The following is a 12,198-nucleotide window of genomic DNA, read 5'->3' on the forward strand; positions in this document are numbered from 1 at the left end:
TTCTTTTGAACTATGTATTTTAAGGGAAGATTTTTCAGATCAGATAGATTGTTTGAAGCCTTACTGCCTCATATTTATTGTATATTGCTACCTGCATGCAGACTTTTAGCTCTGTGGCACTGACAGTCTTCTTTTAGACAAAGACCTCATCCTGGAGTTATACACTATAGTCTGTCTTGCAGTGGCCATTCTCATTTTATCCTCCAGAATCAATATTTTCACTCACCTGAGGATAAAAAGAAGAGCTTGTAGAGCAAGATTCTTCTTCTCTCCAATAATTTAATTTAGCGGGGTTGTTTTTCTAAATGATTGGACTTGGCTATTGAAATCCCAGCCCTCCCTGTGCAATAAACACCCACCTTATTGGACCCTCTAGGTACAGCAAATCATCCAGATATCTGGGCACTGTATTCTCCAGTAGTTTTGATTTTCTCTTTGGTAGTGGCCTGTATCTAATTAACAAGTTAGAGAGCTCATAGGTTCCTTGAAGTATCCTGACTCACACTAAAGAACCATTGACTCCTAGCTCTTTCTCCCCCCTCTATCCAAATAAGCCACTCCGCCCTCCTAATGTTGATTTGTTAGCCTATTAACACCCCTGCTATTGACACTTACGGTGTTCTAAGTATGTAGAAGTTGTTTATGGCACGACATCTCGTTGTGAATAATGCATGAGATGCCAGTGCCTGTCAATCAGACCATTGTACAATAGGGACAAGACCTTGTCATCTTCCCTCCCTGTGATGCTGTTAGTGGCTCATTCTTATGAATGTGCACAATATGGTGACCTCTTCTCCCCCTGCTGATTGTCTGACAAGTGCGTGGAGAAGTGAGCATTGTGGCTGTGGCACTCAAGTGACACGTACACACAATGTCAGTCAGTGTCTAACTTGTAGCCACATGGGATGGTTGTGCTATGGAATCAGAAAAGTGTGGCAAGTTTGGGCATTTGTGACTCTTCTTTATGATTCAAATTCAAATCAGCACAGGGCATATTTTCATTCTAGCACACTCATGCTAGCCTGCTAACATCCTATCGGCATTTGATCAGTTTTTAATACTGATAAATACATTGTGAGAGCCATGTTTGAACTCCACTCAGACCTGAGGCCCAAAATCTGATGGTTGAACAGCAGAATAAAGACATGTATTTCTACTTTATCCTTTCCAATCATCCTTTGCTGTTTTGTTGAACAACTAGACCACACTGATGACCAGGAAGGAGATTGACACGGAGTATCAAGGACTGGTGAAACGTTCAGAGCAGCTGCTTGCTTCCATGCAAAAGAAGAAGCAGGAGGAAGAAGAGAGCGAGAGGCTGAAATGCATCGAGGACGAGATGGAGAAAGAGAGAAAGAGCAGGGAGCAGGAAGAGCAGCGACGCAAACAGGAGGAAGAAGAGAGACGACTGTAAGTGCTAAGTGCAAAATTACTAGTATATGTGTTTGTGTATAATGTACAGTGATTCTCCTAGTATTGCCTTGGGAGAAACAAACTTTTATCCCCTACTCCACACCAAGAAACCAGAAGAAGAAAAACTAACAGTCTAATTTAAGTCCACTCATTTCATACAGAGTGGAGTACAAAGAAGAACAGTTGGGTAAAGTGCAGACAATGTTTCAATTGGCCAAAAAAAGCATAAGTGCAATAAAAGCTGCAGGGAAGCTAGTCCTGCACAGAGCTCTAACAGCTCTCCTGAGAAGCACAGATAAAACGCTGCAAGGTTAGATGTAAAATAAATATGTTCAACTCCACTCAATCGTTTAGCAACCAAAATGTGATTATTAAACACAGTTTTAGTGTAAAACAACTGTGACTCAAAAGACAATAAAAGACAAAAGTGGGGTCTGTGCTTCACTGATGTGGCACACTGGCCTCTAGAGCAATCAGCCTGGGGAGGAAACATTTTTTGACACTTTCAGAAATGTTGTTTTTAGTAAATATTCTGATTTTCCTTTTTGTCTCAACATTTTAGGAAAGCAGAGATGGAGCTGAAAAGAAAGCAAGATGAGGAGGACAGAAAAAAGAGAGAGGAAGAGGACAAGGCCATGCAGGTTTGGAAAATTTCCCCATTGAATACTTCTGTGCTCTTCTGTTGAAAAGTAAAAACGTAAAAATTGGAAAACTAACAACTACTAACTTCTTCAAAATTCTACTTTAACTCCACTGAATGAATTTAATGAAAACCTTGCAGTTTTATTTAAGCTTCTTATAAATGACCTGCACTCCACTGCAGTGGCAGACAATTTCAGTCCTTGGATTAAAATAAAAAATAGTGCTTTACTGGTTGCACTCATAGAATCGTGTGAAAAGACAATTTTCACAGTCCTATGAAAAATTAAGTCCTGCCTGTGATTCAGTTGCTTGTGTAATAATTTGAAGTAACCCTTTTCAGTATGTTTTTGTCTGTCTCTCACATCGCCGTAGAGGAATTTTGGCCCACTCATCTATACAGCATTGCTTCAGTTCATTGAAGTTTACAGGCATTCATTTTTGCACAAATCACTTAATGTCCCGCCATGGCATTTCAATCAGATTGAGCTCTGGGCCATTGCAACACTTTGATTCTTTTCTTTTTCATTTTGTTGTAAATTTGCAGCTGTGCTTAGAATTATATCCCTGGTGTATGATCTAGTTTGGGCCATGCTTTAGCTGTAAGGTAGATGGTTTCAGATTTTACCCTAGAATACTTTGAAATAGAAAGGACTTCATGATCAACTCAATGACTGCAAGGTGTGGATATGAAAGAAGCTCTAAGGCTACGTTCACACTGCAGGCGAAAGCGCATCAAATCCGATTTTTTTGACCCTATGCGACCCATATCCGATCATTGTATGACAGTGTGAACGGCACAAATCCGATATTTTCAAATCCGATCTGGGTCACTTTCCTATGTGGTACTGAATCCGATACATATCTGATGTTTTAGAAAGCGACTGCTGTTTGAATGGTCATGTCGCATTAAATCCGTCTTTTACGTCACTGAAACAAGACAGATGCCGATTATCAGCGCCAGAGAAGACATCATGAACGCTTTCTGGCCATTTAGTGTAGATGTCAGTGAAACTGTTAGGAAGACAACGTTGGAGAAACGTGAACATTTTATTTGTACTGTATAATCTGCAGATTCTGACAGAAATCTGCAGCTATCCTTTGAAGCACCGCTCCTCTCTAAAACAGCAATAAGGATCATTATTAGGCCATATGTAAATAACAAAATAACCTTATAACTTTAAGTAAAATTGGGAAACGTAAAGTCCGAAACAAGTCTTCATTTTAAGGGCCATCAGTCAAACAATACTGTTTGGTCTGGGTCTGAACAGAGCGCATTGTGTGTGACGTCTTCTTTTGCACATGCGGGCCGCTTTGAGGGTTCACACTAGAGCGCGTTTGCTGTCACATTTTATTTGTAGTGTGAACAAGCAGACAAAAAAGTCGGATTTGATCAAAAAATCGAAATTGAGCATTAAGACCTGCAGTGTGTACGTAGCCTAATTGTCTCCTCTCCACCAATGTGCTTGAGAGTTGGTATGAGGTATTTATGCTGATATGCTATGTCTGGGTTTTTGTGCCAAATATGGAGCTGTTCATTATGTGCAAACATAAGATTATTTGGCTCAAACTTAATTATTCCAAAATAAAATTTGGTGGGAGGTCCACTCCTGGAAGGTTTGTGCTGTTGTGTTAACACACACCTGAATGCTCCAGACAAAGACAAAGCAAAATGCTAAAATCGCTGCTTTCATAGAAGTGCTCACAATTCCTAATGATCAGTTAATGAGATGCATTTGATTAGTATCACATGGCTGCTACTTATGCTCTTAATTCCTATAGAAGCTGTAATGGTTACTTAGTTTTTCACTGAGTGAAAACTTCTTTTTCACACAACTGTGTAATAAACAGAGCAATATATCGGCTTCACCTTAAAAGCCTATTTTTAATATTTGATTTCGAGCAAAGGTGTTAAAATTGACAAATTACACACCTAAAGCGGTGTACCTCCAAATAATGTAGCTCCAAAGCCATTGAAATGGCTCTAATGTTTCCCCTTGCTGGCAAATGCTGCCTACAGCTGTAACATTTATTTGCTGTTTGGTGTCCTACAGCAACAGCTGGGTCATGACATTGGTTGGACTCCCAGTGGATTACCCACAGGGTCTTGACTGATGACTCCACTTCTGCCTGGTTTCTGTTAACTAAACTAGTTAATCCCACCTTGTTCTGTCCAGTGTTTTATTATCATGCCCCTTAATCTCATCTCCACTTTGCCACCTTTTCCAGCTCTATGTGTTTGCTGATTTTTGTTTCAGTACTGTTTATCCGTTCTCTCCTCTGACCTTGATGCTACACCATTTTTTTTTCTTTTTCAGTTCTATTTTTATATCTCACCTTTCCTTACTTTTCATGTCTAAAGCCGCCCTGACCCATCCTCCCATTTTTATTCACCCCAGTCCAGTTGGACATCTGTATGCACTTTTTTTCCCTAGAAGTGAGACCAGGCTGTCATAAGCCACATGTCCAAGAACACTGTTTGGAAAACTGGTTTGATCCACAGCTCAGACTTCAACAGTAAACTTTCCATGGGTGTCTGCTGTGACTTTCATAGAATTTGGCTTTATGTTCTCTGCTATTTTCAGCCATGACAAAGCTTACCCTAGCACAATATCCTTCACTTCAATTCTGCAGAGCTTATTTTCTTGAAGGAACACCGCTCAGACAAAAACTTCCCATGTGGTGTTCCTGTAGTTCGCTGTTGTATAATGAATATTTTTCAACACAAATAACTTTGGTAATTTCTGCAGCCATTTCCTTTTCCTTTTTCTGTCTTTCTTTTTTTTAACTTGGTGTTTCTTGTGAAATAAATGAGGGTGTCAGTCAGTGCCTCATTTTACAAACAATACATTCAATTTGGTATATTCAGGAAACATTGTCAAAATCCCGAGGACAGTGCCAAAGAGTATGTATTGTTTCGGGTGTTCTCCAGTCGAGTTTCAGCCCTCGTGCTTCACTCTGGTCATGTAACACAGCTGCCACCCTACAATATGAATAATGCAGTATATTCTCACCTGGAGAGGTATTCATATTTAAAGCTCCTCAGAGAAAAGTATGCAATGAGGACTTCATTAGAGGCTTTCTATAATAAGACACAGGAGAAGAATGCACACTATGCAGCCTATATACATGAACATTTATTGATTTGTTGATTTATGTTACAGCTTTCTCTTAGCTAGTTAAAATGAAAAAATGAACACATAAAAACCTGGACTTTGAATTTGGGTCAAGTCTATAAAAATCTCCCAACTTTTGAATGTTTCTCAGTTGTTTGCTTTGTTCTTGTTACGGCCGAGAAGGCCCGGCTGTGGGTGTGGACTCAAATGCAGACACAGAGGGAGGCAAACGGGCGTGAACACAGTGCTTTATTTACAAGTGTCTAGTGAAATTACACAACAGGAGACTATGAATGCTATGAATTATGAAATGCTATGAACTGTGAACTGTGAGGCCAAACTGTGAACATGAAACTGAGTGCTATGGCTAGGTGCTGGATTTCACGGATGGAAAAAAGGGGCAGCGGCTTGGATGGAGGTACGCAGTCACTATAATGAGAAGAGACAAGTAGTCAGTGGCAGTCCAGTGAATCACAGCTGCAGGGTTAGGCTATGGAGGTTAGGGCTTACGCGTTGCAGGTTTAAAGTGTCATGCGAGGAAGGGGTGTCCAGGGGGTTCCGGGTGAGGAGTGTCCAGAGAGGATCCAGAATATGCGTGGAGTGAGGGACTTGGCAGGGAGGCAGGCAGGTGTAGTCCGATGGTGGAGAGGAAGAAACCAGATGACAGAACCAGCGTCCAGGCGGAGATGAGAGTAGTTCGGGAAACGTGACTGCCAGGTGGGTCCTATGACAAAGAAAAACACGGTGAGGGAAAAGCAGTAGTTGAGGGTTCTCACAAGGGGTTCGCAGCCTAGCACTGACATGGGTTAGCAGAAGATCTGGCAGAGGTCTGTTGTGAATGCTGGTCTTATATGCAGGTGACTTGATTGGAACCAGGTGTGGAAGCTGATTGGAGTCTCTGCCTGAAGGTAGAACCCAGCGGAGTGGAAAAACCCCGTGCTCACCCGGACCATGACAGTTCTGTCTAGACAAATAACCACTAAAGCTTTATTAGCAGCCCAAAAGGGGGATAAATAAGTCTAATCAGGCTTGGGCACATTGGGCAAACACATCTCTGTGCTGTCTGGTATATAATAGTATTATAATATAATTAGTATTATAGTATTTTGACTGGAGCTAGGTTTATCGACACATTAGGCAGATGAATTAAGTACTGTGTTACGATACTTTTGTGTTTATGTGTCCGTTTACAGGCCGAGCTTGAAATCCAATTGGCTCAGGAACGTGAGGAGCAGGCCCAACGTGCTGCCGTACTCGAGCAGGAGAGAAGAGACAGGGAGTTAGCCATGAGAATCGCTCAGAATGAGGCCGAGCTCATAACTGATGAAAGCCAGATGGATGCAGCTCTGCGCAGGTAATGTATATGTAAAGCACAGTGCCCACATTTGCATACAGATGTATTCTGTACACAGTAAATAAGCACTATTGACGTCAGTTTGCTTGTGTATCTGCCTTTTCTCCTGTTGCTGTGTTTTCTCCCAGTGATGAGTTTTTTTCAGATCTTCCTATCTCTTCATCCTCAGCCAGAGCCATGTAAGATATCAGCGCAGCTTTCCGTAACTGCCAGTGTCCAAGTGTACCTAACACCAGCAGTAGTGATTCACTCACTAACTCCCTTACTCGCTTAATTGCTGTCGTAGTCCTGAATCGCTAAGTCGCTTAAAATATCTGCAAGATTATAGCAATGATGCAAAAACAACACACAAATCTGTAATCCTTATTCTGAAAAAAACGCTCCAGTCTAATTTTTTGATGATCTGCATGATTGCTTTTTCTTTTACAAAAGCAAATTTTAACACGAATCAGAAGATAATTCATTATATGTAATCATAATTACCCATAAATTAATATGGCACACTAAATCATCAGTGTCAGATGAGCGCAGTATCGGATCTTTTTGTTTCTGCAGGGGTTAAACCATGACTGCAGCCTTCATAGTGCTGGTGTACCACACAGACTGAACATACTGTCCTCAGCGATGGGTTCGGATTTGCATGCATACAGTAGTTTATAATTTTGTGGCAGTATGACTTACTCCACTGTCGCTCTGTATTCTAACTGGTGGTGTCAGCGGCTCTTAACAAACAAAGTTTTCAATGGTAAAAAAAATTGGACTGTATTAATTCTCTAGTTTTGAGAGTGTTTTCAGTTAGAGAAGTTTAACCAAAATATGATATATCCTTCCCAAAATGTTTAATACTAATATAAAATGTTTAGTACTCAAACAAGCTGTATTCAAAATCACGCTCTCATTCACTTTTCACTCTTTCTATATGAGGACACTTAGTATCTTTGTGTAGCTACAGAGCAGGAAACTGCATTTTGAGGTTATTTGCGGGAACAACTGCACATCCCATGTAAAAAAGGGAAGTGAAAAACAGATCCATTTACATAAACTGCTGAAAGTTTAACAGTTCTATCTCTGCTCTCCTTATACCTCTAAACCTTGTCCTAAATAAAGCTCGGGTGTTTCAGATACAATATGCATCACTGTATTTCTGCAGCTACATTGTGTTTAATGTTAGGAGAAAGCATTCAATAGCCTATGCACGCTTTTACCTGTAGTTTTCAGTGAGCACAAATTACATTGGATCGAAAAGCTTCTTATGTCAGCGCTGGCTCCAGAGCCCATGTTGTAGACTCTAAGTATTCCTGTAAGTCAGGTGACCTCTGGCAACCAACTAGAGGAAGAGAGACACATGTTTTGCATGTGCCTAGCACAGAGATTAGGCCGATTTTGTGCAGTAGAGGTAAGCACATTGGCTGGCATGGCCGACTTAGTAGCTAAAGAATATTGGAATGATCACAGCCTCCTTCTGTCTTCCTTTTCCTGAATGGGGAATGGGATTCATTTCACATTTACGTTCTGCCAGAAGCAAAACCCCGAGCATCACATCCTTTCCGCAGCTTTTTTTTCTCTCCGCAACAGAAGTAAAACCTTTTTTCCTCTGGTTTATCACCATTACACACTGGCACGCGCCTCAGCCAGCACTGGTCATCATCCCAAATCAGTTTAATCTTTGCAGTCTGTGTGAATCTTAAATGGTAATGGTAATTTAGTAAATGATTCATAGATCAGCAATCCTCTACCCAGAGACAGTAACAGTTGTGCCAACTGTAAATAGAGGAGACAAATCCTTTGTATTATTGAATTAGCTGCCTATACTCAGCAGGGAAGCTGGAGACATGAGATAAGAGCTCTGCAATAGTCTGTTAAGTAGCTAAAACACCATCAATTGCCATTAGTTGACTTAGTAGTTGTTTATTAAAGCAGTGCACAGTTACACTTTGTTTTTCATTCATCTCTCTTTTTTTTACATAAATTTAAATACACTCAAAGTTCCACAAGAAATATTTGGTACAAAAGCTCTTCCACAACGGAGTGGAATTCCGTGGAATTTAAAAACAGGCCACAGAGATGTGGACAAACTGTGCTCTTTAGCTCCCCTGCTGTCTGGCTCCTAATGTGAATTTTAACAGCTGAGACAATGAGGAAGGTTTATAAGAAGTGAAGTGATTGTTTCATTTTTTCACTAAGGTTGGTATCCTTAATAAATCTGCTGGTTGCAAATGTTCACCCATTCTTTCTGCAATTTAAACATTAGATCTTAGTAATTTTTTATATATTTTTTAAAGTACATATGTAATTTTTTTTTATTATTTTCTGATTTATTGTTAAAAGTAGCTTTTTCTGTTTTGACACAGCCCTAAAATGTTAAACCTGAATCATATTTGAAAGTAACAACTCCCAATCCCTTGATAGTCCCACCTTGTCACACTTACCTGTCTTCACACTCACCTTCTTTTTCTTTTTTGCTCCCTCTCGCCCCCGCTCATCTGCTCCTTGCCATAGGGGTCCTCAGGTGCAGGCAACCAAAGCTGCTGCTGGTGTGAAAAAGTACGACCTTAGCAAGTGGAAGTATGCTGAGTTGCGAGATGTCATCAACACATCCTGTGGTGAGAAATCCTCAACCTACCCAGTTTCACCTCACTCAAAAAACAGTCTCTGCACATTGACTCGACCGTCAAATGCACATTTAGTTATTAAAGCCCTGATTGAAGGTCGCTTTTTTCAGTGGAGGCTTCATCACAAAATTATTTACAGTTTTCAGCCCCCACATTAAATAATTCTGCATCAGCTCATGTTTTGGCCATTCTGGTACACAAAACCATGGGGTACCATCTCTCTCTGCACACGCTTTTCATCTGCACTCTCAGTCATTCCTCGAGTTGCCAAAGTGGCTGTTAAAAAGCTAAAACTGCAGCTGTAGAGAGTGAGAACACAAGATGTCTTCCCTGCAACGTAAAAAAACCCAATGTGAGGATGTTCCCACAGCTGCTATGGCTCATCGACTTGTTTTTTACTGTTAGAGAGAGAGGAAATTATCATCATTATGGAGGATGGCTGACTTTTACTCTTTCTAGTCATTCCCAGCCAACCTTCTTCTCAGTCAGCATGAAAAGCAGATGCCTTTATGCCAACGTCTTTATAACTGTCACTGTATACAGTACTCTGATCAGTGTTAGGCACTCTGATATCCCCGATGGGATTCCAAGGACATCTGGCTAATTTGTGGAACCCATTTGCTTTGATGGGATCGGTGGTGTTACCAACAAAAAACTCTGCTTTAAAACTGACTGATTATAGCCCGATGCTCACTAAAGGCGCTGTCGGTTTTGAATGTTTTCTTCACTGAGATGGCATGCTGCACCCTAAAACACAGACATGCACACACAATGTTTTCTGGAAATAGCAGTTCAATTTTTCAGTCCTGGCATTATGAAACTGTTGGCAGCCAACTAGTTGCTGGATGTCTTTACTGGTTCTTAAACTATATAAAATGGTAATTTGCGACTTATCTGTTCCAGATTTGGATTTTATGTTGAAAAACAGAAGATAGATGTAGATTAAACCAGCCTGTGTTAAATAAAAATAGGTGCTCATTCTTCTCTCTTTCATTCTTCTGCCAATTTGTGATTGTTTTGATTTCATGCATGCTTACTGATGCTATGTTGTGGGGACAGACATTGACCTGCTGGCAGCCTGCAGAGAGGAGTTTCACCGTCGTCTGAAGGTCTATCATGCATGGAAATCCAAGAACAAGAAACAAAATGATGACGGGAGCGATCTGAGGGCTCCTAAATGTGTCACTGACTATGGTTAGTAAAGGATATTGTGTTCTGTTGCTTCATAATTCCACTAAGTGTGCTGTAGTGGTTTACACATTTGAGTAACAAGGTTCCCATTTTGTTCCCAAGAGGAGACACAAATCTGTTTGGAGTGCATCAAGAAGGACATCTAGCATAAAAATCTTCCAAATCAAATATGCAGATCTACCTGTTGTGGCGACCCCTCGACAATAAGGGAGCAGCTGAAAGTTGCTTTAAACATGAGCATAAATTTGCACCCTCCCATACGCTGTATATGAGTACTGTAATAAACAGTCACTAATGCAAATCTTACTGCAGGTTATTTTCTCCACCTCAGCCCTTCACTTTTATTGGCAGAGACCCGCCTGTGTGACCTGCACACAGATAACCTGCCTATGTTTTCCAACACTCAGTTAACAGATGAAATGCCAAGGCCTAAACATTCAGCCACCTTCTGTCCGACTCTGTCAAAAATGGGTGTTCTAATTAGCAAATAATTGCCAGCCATGTTGCTAGTATGACAGCTTGCTTTCCTTCTCAATTCAACCGAGCATACTCTGTGCCACAAAACACAAACAAGTGTTACTCTGCTCCTTGAAAGCTCACACTCGTACTACATTTGTCTTCCTGTTCATTTCAAAAACAAATATTCGATTGTGGACAATGGGAACATTAGATGTTGTTTCTAATTTTACTATATTTTCTTGCCTTTCTCTTTTGATATGATGGCTCTTAAAAGCTTTACTTTGTTTCCTTATATTTGGATCCTGATTTTGGCCTGTACTGATGTAGCAGGGGTCGTATTTGAGACCACTTCATAAAAGGCTAAAAGCTGCTTTCCCAGCCTTTCCCTGTAGTGTTTACATGGGGCATCCCTGTTCCTTTTTGATCTTGTATGTTTTAAAAGCTGTATTCTTTGTTTCCTGTCCCACTCAGCATGTTCTCGTCTTTTACCAAAGCTAGTACAAAGCTACATTAATATAAGCCAAAATAACAGGTTCTTTGTTGTGAATACTTAAAGCTGTTGCCGTGAAAGTACAAAACCATCTCCTCTACTACTACTAATTTTTCTAATGATTGCACTGTGTCACTACAGCTGAACAGAACCCAGCTCCTCTGATGACGACCCAGCATCAAGAGGTAGCCATGAACCGGCAGCAGCGTTATTTCCGCATTCCTTTTATCCGACCCGCTGACCAGTACAAGGATCCCCAGAATAAAAAGAAGGGCTGGTGGTATGCCCACTTTGATGGGCCCTGGATAGCCAGACAAATGGAGCTTCATCCAGACAAACAACCCATCGTGCTGGTCGCAGGTGAGTCAACAGTTTTATTTATTTTTATATATATATATATATAAATAAATAAATAAATAAATAAATTAGGGGTGCAACGATATTCGTATCGATATTGAACCGTTCGATACAGTGCTTTCGGTTCGGTACGCATATGTATCGAACAATACAATTTTTTTTTCAAATTTTTTTTTTTCAATTTTTTTTTTTTTTTTTTTTGTGTCCCGTTTGGATCTATAGCCATCAGAATTGTTGTCTTGAGGCCAAGAAAGATGCCAAGAGGATTTATTTTAAGTGGATCATCATATTGGTCCATTTGATTGACCTTTATTATAATTATGAATTTATTTTATTTTCAGTTGCAAACGGGACAGACATGACTGTGGGATAGGACAGTGGGAAAGAATGAAAGAAAGAGGGGGAGAGAAAGAAAGAAAACCAAAGGGGAGAAAAAAAAAGAACAATACAAAATTTGTAATTTATTTTATCAACTTTCCTTCTGACGATGCTGTCTGTGTTGAGCGCTCAGTGAATCTGCATTTGACTACTCCGCCTAGGCTCGGGAGTGCAGCCTAGGCGGAGTAG

At 40.4% G+C, this 12,198-nt stretch overlaps 1 protein-coding gene and 1 long non-coding RNA gene across 3 annotated transcripts in view; one reads left to right on the forward strand and one right to left on the reverse strand.

The window, feature by feature from the left end:
* myo6b (myosin VIb) overlaps positions 1 to 12,198 on the forward strand; it is a 44,333-nt gene that overhangs the window by 24,978 nt on the left and 7,157 nt on the right. Inside the window, exons 26-32 of one of the 2 annotated variants that reach the window (XM_082517043.1) lie at positions 1,202 to 1,410; positions 1,976 to 2,054; positions 6,362 to 6,522; positions 6,651 to 6,701; positions 9,022 to 9,125; positions 10,194 to 10,328; positions 11,416 to 11,634. In XM_082517043.1, the coding sequence (XP_082373169.1) occupies positions 1,202 to 1,410; positions 1,976 to 2,054; positions 6,362 to 6,522; positions 6,651 to 6,701; positions 9,022 to 9,125; positions 10,194 to 10,328; positions 11,416 to 11,634 (958 nt within the window). The remainder of the gene's footprint in view (positions 1 to 1,201; positions 1,411 to 1,975; positions 2,055 to 6,361; positions 6,523 to 6,650; positions 6,702 to 9,021; positions 9,126 to 10,193; positions 10,329 to 11,415; positions 11,635 to 12,198) is intronic. The other variant, XM_082517044.1, reaches the window with a different exon arrangement.
* On the reverse strand, positions 2,451 to 6,120 carry LOC309694868. The gene is made up of 3 exons (XR_014272976.1): positions 5,970 to 6,120; positions 5,679 to 5,892; positions 2,451 to 5,597 (listed from the first exon to the last, which is right to left on the reverse strand). It is a non-coding gene; the product is annotated as an uncharacterized lncRNA (long non-coding RNA).

The sequence above is a fragment of the Aulonocara stuartgranti genome (genome assembly GCF_965226115.1).
Source record: "Aulonocara stuartgranti genome assembly, chromosome: 19".
Taxonomy (NCBI): domain Eukaryota; kingdom Metazoa; phylum Chordata; class Actinopteri; order Cichliformes; family Cichlidae; genus Aulonocara; species Aulonocara stuartgranti.